At 49.2% G+C, this 16,731-nt stretch overlaps 1 protein-coding gene across 1 annotated transcript in view; it reads left to right on the plus strand.

The window, feature by feature from the left end:
* LOC125933797 (glutamate-rich protein 6B-like) overlaps positions 1–15,018 on the plus strand; it is a 36,235-nt gene extending 21,217 nt beyond the window's left edge. Inside the window, exons 4-7 of the mRNA XM_049646972.1 lie at positions 3,405–3,450; positions 6,881–7,056; positions 13,752–13,823; positions 14,625–15,018. Coding sequence (XP_049502929.1) covers positions 3,405–3,450; positions 6,881–7,056; positions 13,752–13,823; positions 14,625–14,680 — 350 coding nt within the window. The 3' untranslated portion in view covers positions 14,681–15,018. The remainder of the gene's footprint in view (positions 1–3,404; positions 3,451–6,880; positions 7,057–13,751; positions 13,824–14,624) is intronic.
* The last annotated feature ends 1,713 nt before the right edge of the window (positions 15,019–16,731 follow it).

Genomic DNA, 16,731 nt, shown 5'->3' on the forward strand with positions numbered 1-16,731 from the left:
ACTATGTTGAGAAAGATTCTGAGGCCCCATTTCGCCCAAGAGGATGGAGAAGCCAGCGTGCCATTTATTTGTCTATCTGGTGGTAGATCACAAAGAACACCGTCTTCTTCCTCTCTCAGGAGCTTCATTGCCTAGGCTGGCATGTCAGATCTCTCCCACTTATTAGTGCGTGAACTTGGGCAAGTCACTGAAGCCCTCTGTGTGCTGGGTTTCTTAACTATCAATTAGGAATAACAACAGACATACCTTATAGGATATCTGTGAAGATTAAAGGGATTAAATCATGTAAAGCATTATGAACTCTGCCGGGCACATAGCATCGGAAGCCTAGGCAAGTGTTAGCTCCTTTTACTATTACTATTCGTGTATTGTGTTATGTTCCATTACTCTCCTACCATTGACTTGTGAAGGGTAATTTATACTCTCCCCACCACACACCCCACCCACTCAACTTGTGAAGTGGACTTAACACAAAGAGAAGATGCAATGGATCGGAGTGTGGGAGGGATCTGTGCCCCCCACCTAACTACTCTGCAGGCTGGTCAATTTCAGAGACTCCCATTGCCCTGGATAAATCAGGGTAGGGTCATACTAACAACCTGTACCCTCCTCTCTTCTTTAAAGAAATAATTTTCCCCACGGCCTGTGGGGGAAATCCAATAAAATTAGACGAGCAACTTGAATATAAACGCGGCATCAATTGCCACCGAATAATCAATAGCGCCGTGTGACTGATCGCCCCAAGAGGTTCCACGGAGGTTTTGTAAACCGTGGGTGTCCACGCTGCAGGTGTGATGTCAGGGTCAGATGATTCAGCACATGGTGGGGCCGCCCTTGACCTTGGGCATATCACTTAACTTTCTCTAAGTTTCAGTTTGCCTGTACGTAAAACTACCTTTCTTCACAGTGTGGTTGCAAAATGTAAGTGGAAAAGTCTATCTGAAAATGCTTTGAAAGCTCTCCCACCTCCATTGTGAGGTGCAAAAATGCTCTTCTGATCTCACGTGGGCGGGAGGTGCTAGAAGGAAGTGCCATCTATGTTACTATCATGCCATCGTAGAACAAGAAACCGTTCCATAATGAGGCCCCATTTGGTTTTTTTAGAACCCCAGAACTTCCTGAAGATGCATTCTGCTCGGTGGCAAATAATACCGTAGAGCTGTCGCAGTATATTAATTTTGATTCATAATGTTTTTGCCCAATTGTATTTTGATACGCGGAATCTGCCGGATTTGATTTTCTTTACCCTCGCTGCCCCCACCCCCTCTCCCACAGCTCCAGATGCCGTTTGGCCCACATGCTATTATCATTCAGTGGCCATTTCCAGTTAAGAGTTGATGCCCCAACAACCCTTTCCAACAGGGTACCCAGCAGTTTTCTGTGTACTGAAGGAAAAAGGTTTGCAATATATTGATAAGGCAGGGACGGGAGAGCCAGCCAATTTGTCAGGCAGGAAACTTCACAGATGGTGACAGAGCTTTGCAACCAGCCTGCCTTGAGTTGGAACTGGTGAGGGAGTTGCTGAGCCCCAAGGCCAGTCGCTCACAGCCTCCACTCTGCTCCGGAACAAACAGCATCACTTTCTGTACGTGTCTCTCTATGTGTGTTGCCCAAGGTCAGGAGCACAGTGCAGTGGCATCGGCGTGTGTTGTATATTTCACGATCTTTGTCCCCTTAACTTCTCCCAGCCATTATTTGTCTCCACTTTGCAAATGCAGAACCTGGAGTCAGAGAGAGGGTAGGTGACTACTCCACGGTCACGGGAAGCCATTAAAGGAAACAGGACAGGCTCCCAAGGCTTCTCTTCTCTTCCTCTTGTAATCACCTCTGTCTTTTCTCCTTTCCTTCCTCCTTTCATTCTTTGTTTTGGCTTTTTAATAACTTATGTGCATATTTTAATTTTAGGAGAATGGCATTAACAAAAATAAAATCTACTTTTGTTTATTTATTTGTTTGTTTGCTTTTGAGAGAGAGAAAGCACACAAGCGAGGGAGAGAGAGAGAATCCCAACCAGGCACCATGCTCAGTGCAGACGCCAAGGCGGGACTCAATCCCACGACCTGAGATCAAGACCTGAGCTGAAATCAAGAGTCAGGTGCTCGACCAACTGAGCCACTCAGGCGCCCCTTGCTTTTGTTCATTTTTTTTAATTGAAAACTTGGAAAGCAGAGAGCAGCAAAACATTGTCCACTCTACCAACATTCAAATATAAATAGAGCTGATTCACTTTTTAGTGATTCTCATTCTGTCCTTCCACTCTTATTTCTTCTCTATTTGGTGGTGGTGGTGCTCCTTGTTTTGCAGTTTTGTTTTCACTGTTTTAAACACACGGTACGTGCAACTTTGTATTTTACTTTTGTAACCGTGTCGTGACTTGAACATTTGCCCATGTCGATTGGTTTTTGCAGACATCATTTTAACATCCAAGTAATATTCCTCAATAATACTTTGTCTCATGGGTAAACTGTGGGTAAGGAAAAGCGTTGAACATCGAAGTTCCAGACTTCAAATTCTGGTTCTTATCTCTTTCCTCCTTCCATTCTACCGGTCTCTATTATGAGAATTGGTGGCATATTTTATCCCAGTTGTGCACGAAATTCCTAACGTATCATTCCAGGCAAATGGGTAATTAAATGACACAAACAGCCTCTTTGACATTAAAACTAAATTGTAAAATATTTATATTTTAAGATTAAAATATTAACGTGTATATTAATTAATATTTATGTTATGTTTAATACTCGTATTAAAATATTAAATAAAAAATATTTAATACTCGTATTAAAATAAAATATTAATATTAAAATTAAAATATTAAAATATTCTGAACCTCAGTTACCTCTTCTGTACAGATAGCCTTCACCTCGGGACAGAAGGAGGCCTGATAACCCGAAGATTAACAAAGCAAACTTGAATTTCCAAAATCCATGCTTTCATGAACATTATCTTCTTGAGTTCTCCTTGACTTTATGAAATTTAACCTTGTAATTTCTAAAGGAAACCATTAAGAGAGACAATACTAACGACAAGTAAAAATAGAAAAATTCTACAAATCGGGGCCTCTCCACCCCAAACCTAGCATCACATACTTGACAGCACTTTTTTTTTTAAATGTTTTATTTATTTTTAAGACAGAGACAGAGCATGAGCGGGGAGGGGCAGAGAGAGAGAGAGGGAGACACAGAATCCGAAGCAGGCTGCAGGCTCTGAGCTGTCAGCACTGAGTCCGACATGGGGCTCGAACTCACGAACTGTGAGATCATGACCTGAGCCGGAGTCGGACGCTCAACCGACTGAGCCACCCGGGCACCCCGACCACACATTTTTAAATAAGAAAAAAAAAAAAAAAAAAAAAAAAAGATGCCTTCTTTTTTTTCAATATTGTCCTGTTCTTTTTCCAATAGAATTCAATATGATGTATTCATGGAAAAACCTGCCTGTCCTTACAAGGTAATAGTTTTCTTTTTGGATAAATCGGATGGAAATTCGTGCTTAGGGATGCTGCTTCCGGAGCCTTTGCGTCCCGAAGCCAGGGAGCAGGGGGGTGGGGTGGCAGTGCAGGGGACAGGCCCCCTGGAGAAGGAGGGGTTGCGGTGGAGGGACGGGGGTCTTGGGGAGTCACACAGAAAGGACCTCCCACCACTGCCTTCTGCCACTCGGCCACTCACAGGGTGAGAGACAGTTCCCAAGGTCCGATTCCTGGATGCCCAACACTACAGAGAGGAAAGGGCAGGAGCCATCTGAGTCCGCAGACAAGGTCTCAACCTGGGAGAGGTGGCAAGGGGCTTGTGGCCGTGCTCACCGTAAACACAATGCCCAAAAGAGAGTTGCCATCTGCCTCGTTCAGGCATGTCAATGCCTCCTTCTATGCGCTCAGCTCTGCAGAAACCAAGGTGGGGGGTACCCCCGACTTCCCACTCACAGGCCTTGTCCTTGTGTCTCCTCCCCCACAATCCCTCCCCAAAGGATGATTGGGGGGGGGGGGCGGGGGGACATTTGTGTCCACCGGTGAAGTGGGTTGGCATTAGATACAAAGAAAGCACGAGGCCAGTTTGGTTATGGTGAGACGCAGGAAGGAGACCCCTGCTGCTCTGCATTCGGAGCCCACAGGTTACAACTTGAGGGCTACCCCTCAGCCCCGCGAGCCCGCCAGGTCCTGCGCTCCAGGCTGCACACTGGGGGAGGCTGAGCACCGGTGGGTCTGATGGCCTCGCCTCCACTGAAGCAACACCTCAAAGGGAGGGGCTCTTCCGAGGCCCCTTCACCCCCATTGCTGATACCCACAGCGTGTTAAGCAATGTGGCAGGGACCACTGGAAAGGCTGTGACTGGAACAGGGACTCGAGCACCAGGCTGCTTGGGTGTGAATGTCAGCGGCTCCACCCAGCCCGCTGTGTGCCCCAGGGCAGCCACGTAATCTCCTGCGGCCCCAGACTCTTCCTTCATAAAATGGGGACAGTAAGAATTTCAGCCGTATGAGGTTATGGTCGGGATGAAAGGAGTAGTAACTCACAGGGCTCCCTGAGAACCGTGCCCAGTTCACACGACGTGTTCAGTAAGCGCTGTGGCTCGTTGTCATTCCTGGCCTGCCCTCCAGGAGCCACCGCATGGAAACAGCACGCCTGCAATAAGAGTCATGATTCCTGGTCAGCTTTGACCTAAACGTATGCACCCTTCCAGCCCTTTATTCATATTCCAGCTGAGTGGCTTTCCTGTCACCAAGGAGTGCATGAGGATCGGAGGGGCCCTGAGGCCTCACCTGTGTCTGTCACACGCTTTTTGGCTTGGCTCCCAGAGTCCAGGTCTGGGCCATGGGTGCTCAGAGAGCCCCTGGCTTTTCCTGGCACAAGGTTGCTGAGACACTGAAACTGTGCAAACCACTTCAGGCAGGACGTGTTACGCTCATATGTGTTTGTTAAAGCAGGGGGTGGGAAAAGGAAGCAGGTTCAGGTTCAGCAGCGTTTCGTGGGTCCCTGATAAACAGGAAGGCTCCCTCTCCCACTTCTACACGCATGCCCTGAAGGTCCCCCACCCCGTGCACACCAGGCCCCTCCCCCACTCTGAAACAGCTGACCACGCAGGCCCGCAACCATCCACGCTCCCCAGGATCCAGGATCCATGGCTCTTCCTGAGCCCTTCCACTGCAGACAGGGCAGGGAGCTGGCGTTTGGCTCAGGAGGCCAGAACCCCAGCCCCGCCTCCACAGGTGCCCCAGAGACCCTGCACCGTCCCAGCCCAAGGCAGGTGTGGCAGGCAGGGAGGACGTTGAGTAAATGTACATGGCGAGGGCAATGACCAGATAGGGCCACCATTACCTTACGTATAACCCCCCCATCGTGTTTGGCTGCTTTGACTCCTCAGAGTCCTTTCATGGGGACTTGCATTACCTCTCGGGGTCACCAGGGAGTGAGACAGGACAGGCATCATCCCGCTAAAAAGATAAAGGCCAGGAGAGTCTCCTGATCTGGCCTTGAGGCCCGGAACAGGGCAAGGGTTGACACTTGCCTGAAGAGCTTACCTATGTCCACCAGCTCTCGATCCCTGTGGTCACCTGATCTAGGATCTGCCATTTTGCCACTTGACCCCACTGCTCCTTTTTAATGGCGCATCCTGAGAACACAGCCACTTTGCCTTAGCCGCAGGCTGGCACAGACCCAGGCCTTCCCACGGGCCCCTTGGAAGTGAAACGAGATCTGTCTGTAGCTCCCACAGGCACTGAGCCTCCCGGGTACAGCAAGTGGCCTCCTCCCCTCTCCCTCAACCTCTTCACCCCCCCCCCCCCAGCCTCAGAATGCAGCCCCCTCCCCGTCCTCCTCTGCGTAGGGGAACCCTGACCCACACAGGGAACAGGCCTGTCGCTGAAGGGCCACCGAACCCAGTAAGAACCTTCTGGGACCTTACCTCCCCAGTAAGAACAACAGCAGCTAAGACCACGTTGCCCACTGTCGTCTCGTCTCGTCCCCACCGGTGGGGACCTATGAGGGAGGTATGATTATCAGAAAGGTGCAGAAGCTGAAGCACAGAGAAGTTAAGTAGGTTACCCAAAGTTACTCCACAATCGTGCAAGAGCCAAGATTTAAGCTCGGGTCGTTTGACACCGAAGTCCGTGCTTTGTCTACCAACCCCAGTCGCCACCCACTTGGGTTGGCGTTGTCCCTCACGCTTGTCTCTGCCATTCGACCGGTTTACATGAGTTGACCTCAGGGCTGAAATACCCCCAAAGACCCCGCTCATCCCTTTGAATTATGGGGTTTTGTTCCCACTTAAAAGCCAGAGATTCCCGAGGAAGAACACAGCTGTGGTGTTTTGGGGTTGCCCCTTTTGATACTAAGCTGTCAAATGGCAGGATCTCTGCCTCACAGCCACTGCTCTGTCAGCAGGCCCTGTGGAAACCTTTCTCCATAATGGCGGTATCTGTGGTGGGCAGACTAGAGGGGACAGGCCTCAGGGCTTGATTTTAGGCTGCAGGATCTACTTTGGTATTTTTTCCCACTCTTTCTGAGGCAGCAGTGAGGCAGAAAGGGCCACTGAAATGGGCAGGGTCATAACGCGGAAGGACAGAGAATGTTCTGCAACACTAGAGTGTCAGTAATGGAAGCCTGGCCCACTGGCCTTTGAAGGCATCCGTAGAGACTTCTACTCCAAACGAAGCAGCAGTTGGCGACGTGGGGCTATGCTGCCCGGAATGGCTCATGGGCCTATTTACCACCATCTACAAGCTGGTCCCTCTCAACCTGCGACATCCACCATCTGGGACGGGCAGAGTCTGCAGGAGACGGAGGGTAGCACCCCACCCCCACTTTGCCAGCAGGCCATAGAACCCAGTGCCTGCCCGGACCCCTGTGTGGAAGTTGACCCGCCCCTGTGCTCCCTTCTGACAGGGAACCCGCTCAGGGGACCACCTTCTACGCCGCTACTCCTTTCATCTCTGAATTGTCCCACGAGTCTCCATACCATGATGCGATGCCTTCCACATCCTCCGTGCAGCAAGATGGAGAACTTCTGGCCTGGCATGACGAGAGCACGCAGACAGAATGGATCTACGAGACTAAGTTGGGTAAGGGGAACTGCCCCCTGCTGGCCATCACACAGGGGGCTGGAGGGGGCATGCATTCCGTGCGTGCGAAAGAGCGGGGCTCCCGCATTGCCTCTCATGCTAATGACAGATATTTCTTCCCGTGCCATTCGATATGGTACTTTAGGGAAAAAGTTAAACTCCTCTACTAGCCCTGCCACCCCCATCCTCCAGCCCAGACCCCCCTCAGAGAAAGAGCATCAGCAAAGTGCTAGGACAAATACCTTTTTCAATCTTCCCCTCTCTTTTCATTAGCCTTCCTGTTCCCGTTCTACATGAACACAGGCCCTATTTCCCTCGGGGACACAGGCCATTACCTTCCCAGATTACAGACTGGTTCCTCGGGGTGATGGGCTGTATCCGGATGATCACGTGGACAGTGGCAAATGGGATTCTGTCTCAGCAGGCAGGCAAAGCCAGCCAGGATTCAGAACCAGCCAAAATCATCGGCAGCGTGAACTTTTGTAGCCACAGCCTGGAGAGACTCCAGAGACAGTTTGGCAAGATTGCGTTGAGAATCTTAATCCTCTACCCAATTAAGCCCAAAGTCCCCTCACTCTAGGATCCTGGGACGGAACACTGAATAGCATTTCTTGCCGTTATTAATAATTTAAATCCCGCCTTCGTGAGATTGATCCATCACGGGTTCACAGATTCATTTCACATCTGTAGTCATGGCAGCGGTAAATTAGATTCCCCCATCACCCCCCCCCCTTCCCTGCCTGCATCCGTGCCTGCTATATTTTGTAGCTCGAATGTGGTTAAATGAAATTAAGAGCCAGAAACCCTATGAGGGAGGGGGGAGAGGCAGAGGGCAGGGCCACGCAGGCCAGGAGCCCAGTGGCGCGGGCAGCCCAGGCAGGATGAAGAGTATGTTATGGGCTAAATCAGTTTGTGTGGGACTTCGGTCAGCACGTGAGCTCCGAGGGAGCCCTGAGAACTGGAACCATTTCAAAGTCAATAAGCATGACAGCTGGGGAGAATCTGAGCATTTATCTAAATATTCATAAGCAGGATTCTTAAAGTCATTTACTGGGTAATAGCCTGTAAAGGGCCAGTGCTAAGCTTGAAAGGATGTGGGAGGGAAGAAAGAAGATAGAAGAAGGCTGGGGGGAGGGAAGGGAGGGCACCAAAGCCTGTCCTTATAGCTGTGGACCCACCTCCAGAGAGAGAGAGCCTCCTGCCGTCATTGTTTTATCTGACGTGTTCATTCATGATCCTTTCGGTCCCTAAGCTTAATTTACAGAGCTAGTCATGTCTGTGTCTAATTTAGGTCTGAAGCACTCTGCATATTTGGTCTGTAGGGGCACGTTTTGCAGCTAAGTATCTTTTTAACACTGAGTTCTTTACAGCCAGCATATGTTTGGTGTTTATTAAAAGTCTAGCCACCCACGGGAAGTGCCTGCTGATCAAATATTGTGACATGGGTGGCTTGGGCCAAAGATGTGCTCTGGGTTGGAGGCTCTAAGCCAGGACCAGGGACACACCCAGGTTCCTGCAGTTACGTGAAGAGGTTGAAACACAAGGGACAGCAGGCAATTCTCTAAAATTTGTGGAGGTTTTTCTTTCCCCTTCTGCCTTGGATTTGCAAGCCATCCTTTGGAGAGCACGGCTAACAGTTGAGCCAAATGTGCCTAAAATATGTACATGATTATGTCTGGGCAATGGGATGGGGCAAACTGATGGCAAAGATACTTCCTTCTGAAGTGAAAGAGTTGTAAGAGAAAGTGACGGTGTGCAGGAAAAAACCAGGAAGTACGGAGGTCCAGGAAGGTGCAAGGGCTCAAACCCACGTCAAGAGGAGAGAGAGGAAAGTGACACAGGGAAAATGATGCGTGGGTGACGGGATGGGGCCCATGCCATGAAGGAAAGCCAGTCCTTCTGCAGCTGGAGTACAGAACACTAAGGACTCCCAAGGAGGCAAGACACAAAAAAGAATCTGCTTTCAGCCCGGGGCAGGAGCCACCCACCCACTTGTTGGAGAAACACAGACATTCAAGGCAAAAACAAGCCAAAACGCTGGCTGTGTAGGGCTGAGGGCCAGTGGGAACAGCAGAGGTGAGAGCAGGCATCGATAATGCGATTCCTCCGCGTCCGGGACTGTGCATCCCTGTCCCAGATTTCCTGTAAAGATGCAGACTTCCAGCCTTATCAGGATCCCTGTCTGCATTCTTAACAACATCCCCAGAGGATTCATAGTCATGGGAACGCTGGAGAACCAGAGAACCTCAAGTGGAGGATAAATTTCACGGGGGCTAGGTTCCTCTTTTTAAAGCATTTGTAAGTTATGGGATTGTTCAACCCCCGCGGGCCAGAAACAGCATTTTACATGGCAAGGCCCTTCTCAACAAATAAGACTTTGAATCGAATATGGAGGGAAAACACCCAGATAAATCCTTGAAACCTATTACTACGGAGAGTGGCAGTCTGATACTGAAGCTAACAGTCTGATACTGATACACAGTCTGATACTGTGCTAACGGCACAAGAAATGCCTCATGACGTATGTAAGGAAGTGTTCCGAGGGAGGACCAGAAAGGCTATTGATGGCCTCAGGTGTCTACCTATCCAGGCACAGAGCAGGATTGTAAAGAACTGCAGAAGTTCTAACACAGAGCATTATGCCCATGGCTGTAAAAATCCTCAAGACTTAGTGCCTGGCACATAGTAAGCCTGTGTGAATATACTGTAAATATTTGTTAAATACTTGCAAAATTGTTGTTGAATCCTCACCTGACTCAGGACCAGATATGGTGATAGGAGGGTGTATCCTACTCCCCAAAAAAGTCTTGGTAGGAAGGGGGCTCCGTATAGAAAGATGTATATACAAAGAGATACTGTCCGTATAGGAATGTGGGTGGGGATAAACAGAGGGAGGAAGGGCTGTCAGTGGAGTTTACTTCAAGCCACCTGGCCGGATGGAGAAGACGGTTGGAAAACTCCGCAAAGTGCAGACCAGTGCCGTTTCCTCCAGTAGACTCAGATTTTGAAAGATCACACGCAGAGGCTAAAAAGATGAGAAGGTTACCTGCGATAAAGGTAGGAAAATGGCTCAAACTTAAGAATAGTGCCAGGAGAGCTGAAGCCCAGGACAAACTTATTCTTCCCAAAAAGTCATTGTTGTCACCATCCCCCTCACCACCACCATCATCATCATCATCATGCAGGCAGCCACAAAAAAAGAGGGTCCTTTTAAAATATGATTAGGGTTGGGAGCCTGGGTGGCTCAGTCAGTTAAGCCTCCAACTTCAGCTCAGGTCATGATCTCACAGCTTGTGAGTTCGAGCCCCGCATCAGGCTCTGTGCTGACAGCTCAGAGCCTGGAACCTGCTTTGGATTCTGTGTCTCCCTCTCTCTCCGCCCTTCCCCCACTTGCGCTCTTTCTCTCTCTCTCTCACAAAAATAAATAAACGTTAAAGATTTTTTAGAAATAAATAAAATATGATTGGGGCAAGAAGAAGATCAAGGTAAACAGGGACACTGTTTATAGTGCAATTCGGAGGAACGAGTCAGAGAAAGTCAGGTTCTTTGCTATTTAATTTTGACTTCTCTAAGAAGGAAAAGTGATCTCTGGATTGAAATAGATGCCACAAAATTAGGCAAGAAATAGCAGAAACCAAAGGCTGGTGAAAAGATCAGAAGGGAACGATAACTCCGTGTCCTGACCGGGATAAAACATACACCAGAATATCTATAGAGCGAGAGTGGCTTAATCACATGCATGGTTTTTGAGGAAATGGGAAATGAGTCTGTGCGACCAACCCGGGGCAAAAATACTGAATGCAAAATGGTCACAAGAAACCAGCATAGGCTAAGGACAAATCAAGGTCCCTTCTTGACGAAGTTAGTAGATCGGGGGAACTGTGGTAACCCAGTAGGCCCACGTTCCATAAGGGGGTTCATTTGCAAAGCCTTCCTGCTATTCCGTGGACGAGATGGAGAGGTGTCAGGTGGATGCTAATGGAAAATGATAGAATGAGAACTGTCGAATAACCACCCAGAGATACTGTTTAAGGATCAGAGTCAACCCAGTTTCTAGTGGGGAGCCACAGGGCTCGGGACATTTTAGCACAGACCTGGATACGGACGGAGGAGGAATATTTATATTTGCAGACGACCTGAAGCTGTTGGTTGATGGGGATAATGCAATCAGATTCTAAACAATCCTGACAGGCGGAAACATTGACCCGGGACTAGCTACATAAAGTGCAGCGCTAACTTAGAGCGGATCCTGCTTTGAAGCCCACAGAAACGGTAGGATGGGAAAGTACAAAGTACAAAGTACAAGTACAAAGGCCTATTAGGGGTAGACACTTTACTCATCCACAAGTTTAAGAAGTCAGTGGTATGACTGATGTGAGTACTGGAAAAGTTAGCGTAACCAAATACAGTTAAAAGATGATACAAACAGAAATCAGTCCTGCTTTAGCCAGCCCCGGGACAGTTGTTCAGCGTGAGGACTGCCACGCCGCATGAGAGTTGGACGCAGACTCGGAGGAGAGAGCGGCGTTAGGCAGACTCAGAGGCTGCGTCATCCGCAGACGTGTTGGCACCAAGGGGGTGGCAAGCCTGGAAGACGCGTGGCTCTGAGAGAGGATAACTGCCTTCAAGCATCGATGCTCTCCGCACAAGGACGAGGTCTGACTCTGCCTGTGCGCTGAAGGGCTAGAGTAGGACCGCCTTTGGGGGAATACGTTCAAAAAAAAAAAATCCCTAACAGAGCTATGCCACAGTGGGATGAGTTTTCTTCTTTTTTATTTGATTTTTTTACATTTAAAAAAAAATTTTTTTTAACGTTTATTTATTTTTGAGACAGAGAGAGACAGAGCACGAACAGGGGAGGGTCAGAGAGAGAGGGAGGCACAGAATCGGAAGCAGGCTCCAGGCCCTGAGCTGTCCGCACAGAGCCCGACGCGGGGCTCGAACTCACGAACTGCGAGATCATGACCTGAGCCGAAGTCGGCCACTTAACTGACTGAGCCACCCAGGCACCCCTATTTTTTTATATTTTTAATGACGTTGAATTTATTAATAGTTTCCTTTATAAGTTACAATTTTTATCTTGTTGAAGGAGTTCTTCAACTCAAAAACAACAAAGTTCTTCTCCAGTATTTTCTCTTTTTTCCCCTTTTTTTAATGAATATAATTTATTGTCAAATTGACTTACCTACAACACCCAGTGCTCATCCCAACAAGTGCCCTCCCCAATGCTCATCACCCATTTCCCCCTCTCTCACCCACTCCATCAACCCTCAGTTTGTTCTCTGTATTTAAGAGTCTCTTCTGGTTTCCCTCCCTCCCTCTCTGTTTGTAACTATTTTTCTCCCTTCCCTTCCCCCATGGTCTTCTGTTCAGTTTCTCAAGATCCACATATGAGCGAAAATATATGATATCTGTCTTTCTCTGACTGACTTATTTTACTCAGCATAATACCTTCCAGTTCCATCCATGTTGCTATAAATGGGAAGATTTCATTCTTTTTCATTGCCAAGTAGTATCCCATTATATATATAAACCACATCTTCTTTATCCATTCATCAGCTGATGGCCATTTGGGCTCTTTCCATAATTTGGCTATGGTTGAAAGCGCTGCTATAAACATTGGGAGCGGCTAAAATGAACAAACCAGGAAACTACAGACGCCGACGAGGATGCGGAGAAACGGGAACCCTCTTGCACTGCTGGTGGGAATGCAAACTGGTGCAGCCGCTCTGGAAACCAGTGTGGAGGTTCCTCAGAAAGTGAAAAATAGAACTACCCTACGACCCAGCAATAGCACTGCTAGGAATTTACCCAAGTGCCACAGGAGTGCTGATGCATCGGGGCATGGGATGAGTCTTCTTAAAAGCTGGAGAGGTCCTTGACTGCAGAGGGCTCAGCCTCAGCTAAAGGACTGATAGTCACGGATGCTGCATGGGTGCGGGAGGCTTGTGTCCTGACCCCTTGGCCCAGGCTCGAATCCTGACACCCCCGGGGGCAGGCAGAGCAGTTTGCCTCTGCTTTTTGACCACTGGCCTGCTAGTCTCTGCTGTGCACACATAGGACTTACATACAGGACGCGTGTGCGCGCATGCATGGGTATAGGGATAGGAAGAGGGAGAGGTGAGAAGGGTACAAAAAGGAATAGGGACTACAAGATCCCGCCAGACATAAAATAACGATAACCAAGAACTTACAAAAGTCCTCAGAAAATACAGTAGCCTCCCATTGCGTATCTTAGCGGATCGTACTAGATAGCCCCCTTGTGTCCCGGCCAGCTCCCATCGAACACTCCTCAGAGAGCAACAGGAGGGCAGACATGCCCACTTCCCGTAGTGACACGCATACCCCATACATTTCCACATGGCTTTGGAGCGACTTGGAACTCCAAAATCTCTCCCCATACTGTTCTGTCTATCCTGAGGATCCTAACTGGCCCTGTGGTGACCAGAGGAGAAGGCCACAGAGGGGCTACGTGTCCCGACCCCTGGTTCACCGCAGTCCTGGATAAGTTAGCGGAACTAAAGAGGAGGACGAGAGGCAGGGGGTGCCACCAGTGCCCTCCAATCTGCTCGTCCCCTCTCGCGATCAGCCTTGGGCATCGAGGAAGAACTTCGGGCCCTAAATGTCTAATATGGACCCCTCGGAAAGTGGGAGTTTAAAATCGCTAACGGCCACCTTCTCCTGTCTCTCAACAGCACCTGCAAAATCAAAATCAAAACTAAAACTCTCCACAACCACACTAACCACTGCAAAGTCAGATTTGGAAGGTATTGAAATCTTATGATCTTACGATGATTTTAAATGACTTGTAGAAGTTAACAAATCCATCCACAAGAAGGTAAGAATAACAGGATGAGCGTGCCCCCGGCCAAAGAGAGACCTCCTTTGACCTTTTAGGATACAGCAATCTTACCTAAGGCCAGTGGCCAAGGCATTATTTCTAGGGCTTGGTGCCACGCTCAGGGACCAAGGAAGAAACAGAGCCAAAGGGTACAGTGCTTTTAAATTTGAATGAGAATTGAATTTTGAAAAGGGAGGTGAGGGTATTTACCACTGGAATTGGAAGGAAAGATAATAGGTTACCCCTACTCAGTTTTTTCCGCGACATTTACTGTATACCTACCGACACTTATTGTTCACTTACTGCGTACTGGGCAGGATATAAGATGGACAAAACCATCACAACCTCTGACAGACAGTGGCCACGCTTGCAGTGAACGTAGCAGAGCATGTAGAGTTGTTGAATCGCTACGTTGTGCACCTGTTCCTCCAGGAGCTCAGTGTGCCCGTGAAAAGAAAAAAATGACACCTTCTCAGAATTTAAATTCTGGTGGGCGGGATGAAATGTGAACAGAGGGAGGGGAATCACTATTTGTCGAGAACGTAAGCAACAGGCCTCAAACCGCCAAAGACGGTGGAAGCCACTTACCCCAAAACCCACGATCTCCACTCTGGTCTCCCCCAGCTATTTGGGACGTGCTTTTTAAACTGATTCCCTCAGGGACCCAAAGGTCCAGACAAGTTCACCATACCACATCCTATCAATAATTGTTGCTACTCTTTTTCAGTGTGTGCTACCCCTGACGTGGCTCATGAGGAGGAAAGTGGGAAGCGCCCGGCATAATATATCCAAAGATCCCTGCTCCCCGCAGAGTGTCCTGGGCTGTGGGGTGGTGCCCCGGGAGGGCGGGGCCCTTGCTGGTCCAGCTTGCACCAAGTCCTCGAGAGGACCCGGGGCCGTGCTGGGCACACGGCCTCTGAACTTGGATGGGTTTCCGTGTCCTTTCCTGAAGAGGAGGAATAGAATGAGAAACAGAGAGAGGGTCTCTGGAGCAAGACGGAATGACCTGGGAGAGAAGTTCATCCCTTACTCAGGAGCCCCACATTTCAAGAGGGTCTAGCTGGCTGCCGGCATCCCCGAGGGCTGGGCAGCAGGGCTTGACAAGGACGCAAGGGCCCGTGCAAATAGACATATCCAATGGCACCTTGGTAGGGAATAAATTGGAGCCCCCACAAATGGTGCCTTGAAACACGTTCATTCTTTATTAAGGAGGGCTTAATAGGAGGAATCCTATGAAGGGGAAGGACAGGAGGGAATCCTGATGGTGGCAAAATCCCCACTGACACCTCCCACCCTCACACCCAAAGCAAAAGCCCCACAATTAACCAGGCCCATCCTATTAGAAACAATTTAGGGACTACAGTATCTTGTCTTTCAACATGGTAGGGGCTGAGGGGGAGATTAAGTCTGGCACACATAGGTGGCTTATCAAACAAACTCTCAGACTCTAGACAATGTATCCCACCCGCTACCCAACCCCTCCCCCCCTAGAAGGGTACCGATCAATAGAATTGTCTTCATCTTAATCCATTTCCAGGGAGGGTTTAGAGCTGTGCTGCTCAAACTTTAATGGACAGAACGATCACTGAGGATCTTGTTAAAATGCAGATTCCGGCTCAGCAGGTCTGAGGTCCTGTATTTCTCGCAAGCCCCCAGCAGCAGCTACTGCTACTAATCCATGGGCCCCACTTCGAGGAGCAAAGTTTGAGAACAGCTTATAGACTTGTGTCCTTAGCAATCACCAGACGAGCCAATCCCTCAACCCACCTGTCGAGAATAAAAAGGAACTTAGTACAGGAAAGGTGGAGGAGGTGAAGGCAGGACAAAGTTGCCTCTGTTGCCTGTTTATCAGCAGAGCTAGGTTGCCCATTTTTCAGAGCCAGCCCCACGGCTCATGCTTCACTGCTTCCTCTCTCTCTTTCCTCATCCACAATGAGGGGATCTGCCCTGCAGGGGCGGCTCAAACATCTCTCCCGAATTCGGGAACTATGGTTCCGGCAGGAAAAGCCATTAGAAGAGAGGCACTGATTGGATGGAGAAAAAATTAAGATCTGTACTTAATCGGCTCCAGAGACGACACAGTCTGCTTTAGGGAATCCTGTGTGCCTGGCATCTACCAACGTCAGCCCCGCTCCTCTGTGCTGCCCTGAAGACGAGCCTGACACAGAAGAGGGGACCAGAGAGCCAAGGGGCTGGGTGACAGGTTGCAAGTAGCCCGTAGGGCCACCGCTCAAGGGCCTGACACTTCCCCCGCCCCCACCAACCCTCCCATAGGGCCTCACAGGAGAAGATGAGCAGCTCACCAGAACAAAGGTAGAGGTAGACAGAAATCCCCAAAGGGAAAGTTAATTAGGCACTAGGCATAAAGCTTTTCCTTCTCGTTCAGCCCCAGTTGTGGCTGTTGCCGCACAACTGCTGAGCTTGTCTTGACATGGAGACAGCGCCCGTTGACGTTGGTACGGTTAATTATTATGTTGAATCGAACCCTTCAGAAGGCTGTCGTTCGGCATTCAGGACTGCCAAGCCACCTTCTTCCCGCGATAAACACCTAGTTCTGTTTCCCTCAAAGGAGTTCATTTGCATTATTCCATAAAGCCTATTCAAATGGGGAATCACAAATGATGGGGACTTGCTAAGCTATTTGGGCGAGAGCCAGGCTCTCACTCTCAATCTAGGGCGGGCACATACTCAAAGAATCTTCCACGGGAGGCACCTCCTGCCACTCCGTCTCTCCAGACGCATTCTCCCAGGTCCTCCCCATCCGCTCTCCAGTGACCACCACAAGGAGCCTCCCCCTCAGAGCTTGCTGGAACTCCCATGGATTGTTGCTGGGT

This window comes from Panthera uncia (assembly GCF_023721935.1).
Source record: "Panthera uncia isolate 11264 chromosome A1 unlocalized genomic scaffold, Puncia_PCG_1.0 HiC_scaffold_16, whole genome shotgun sequence".
Lineage (NCBI taxonomy): Eukaryota > Metazoa > Chordata > Mammalia > Carnivora > Felidae > Panthera > Panthera uncia.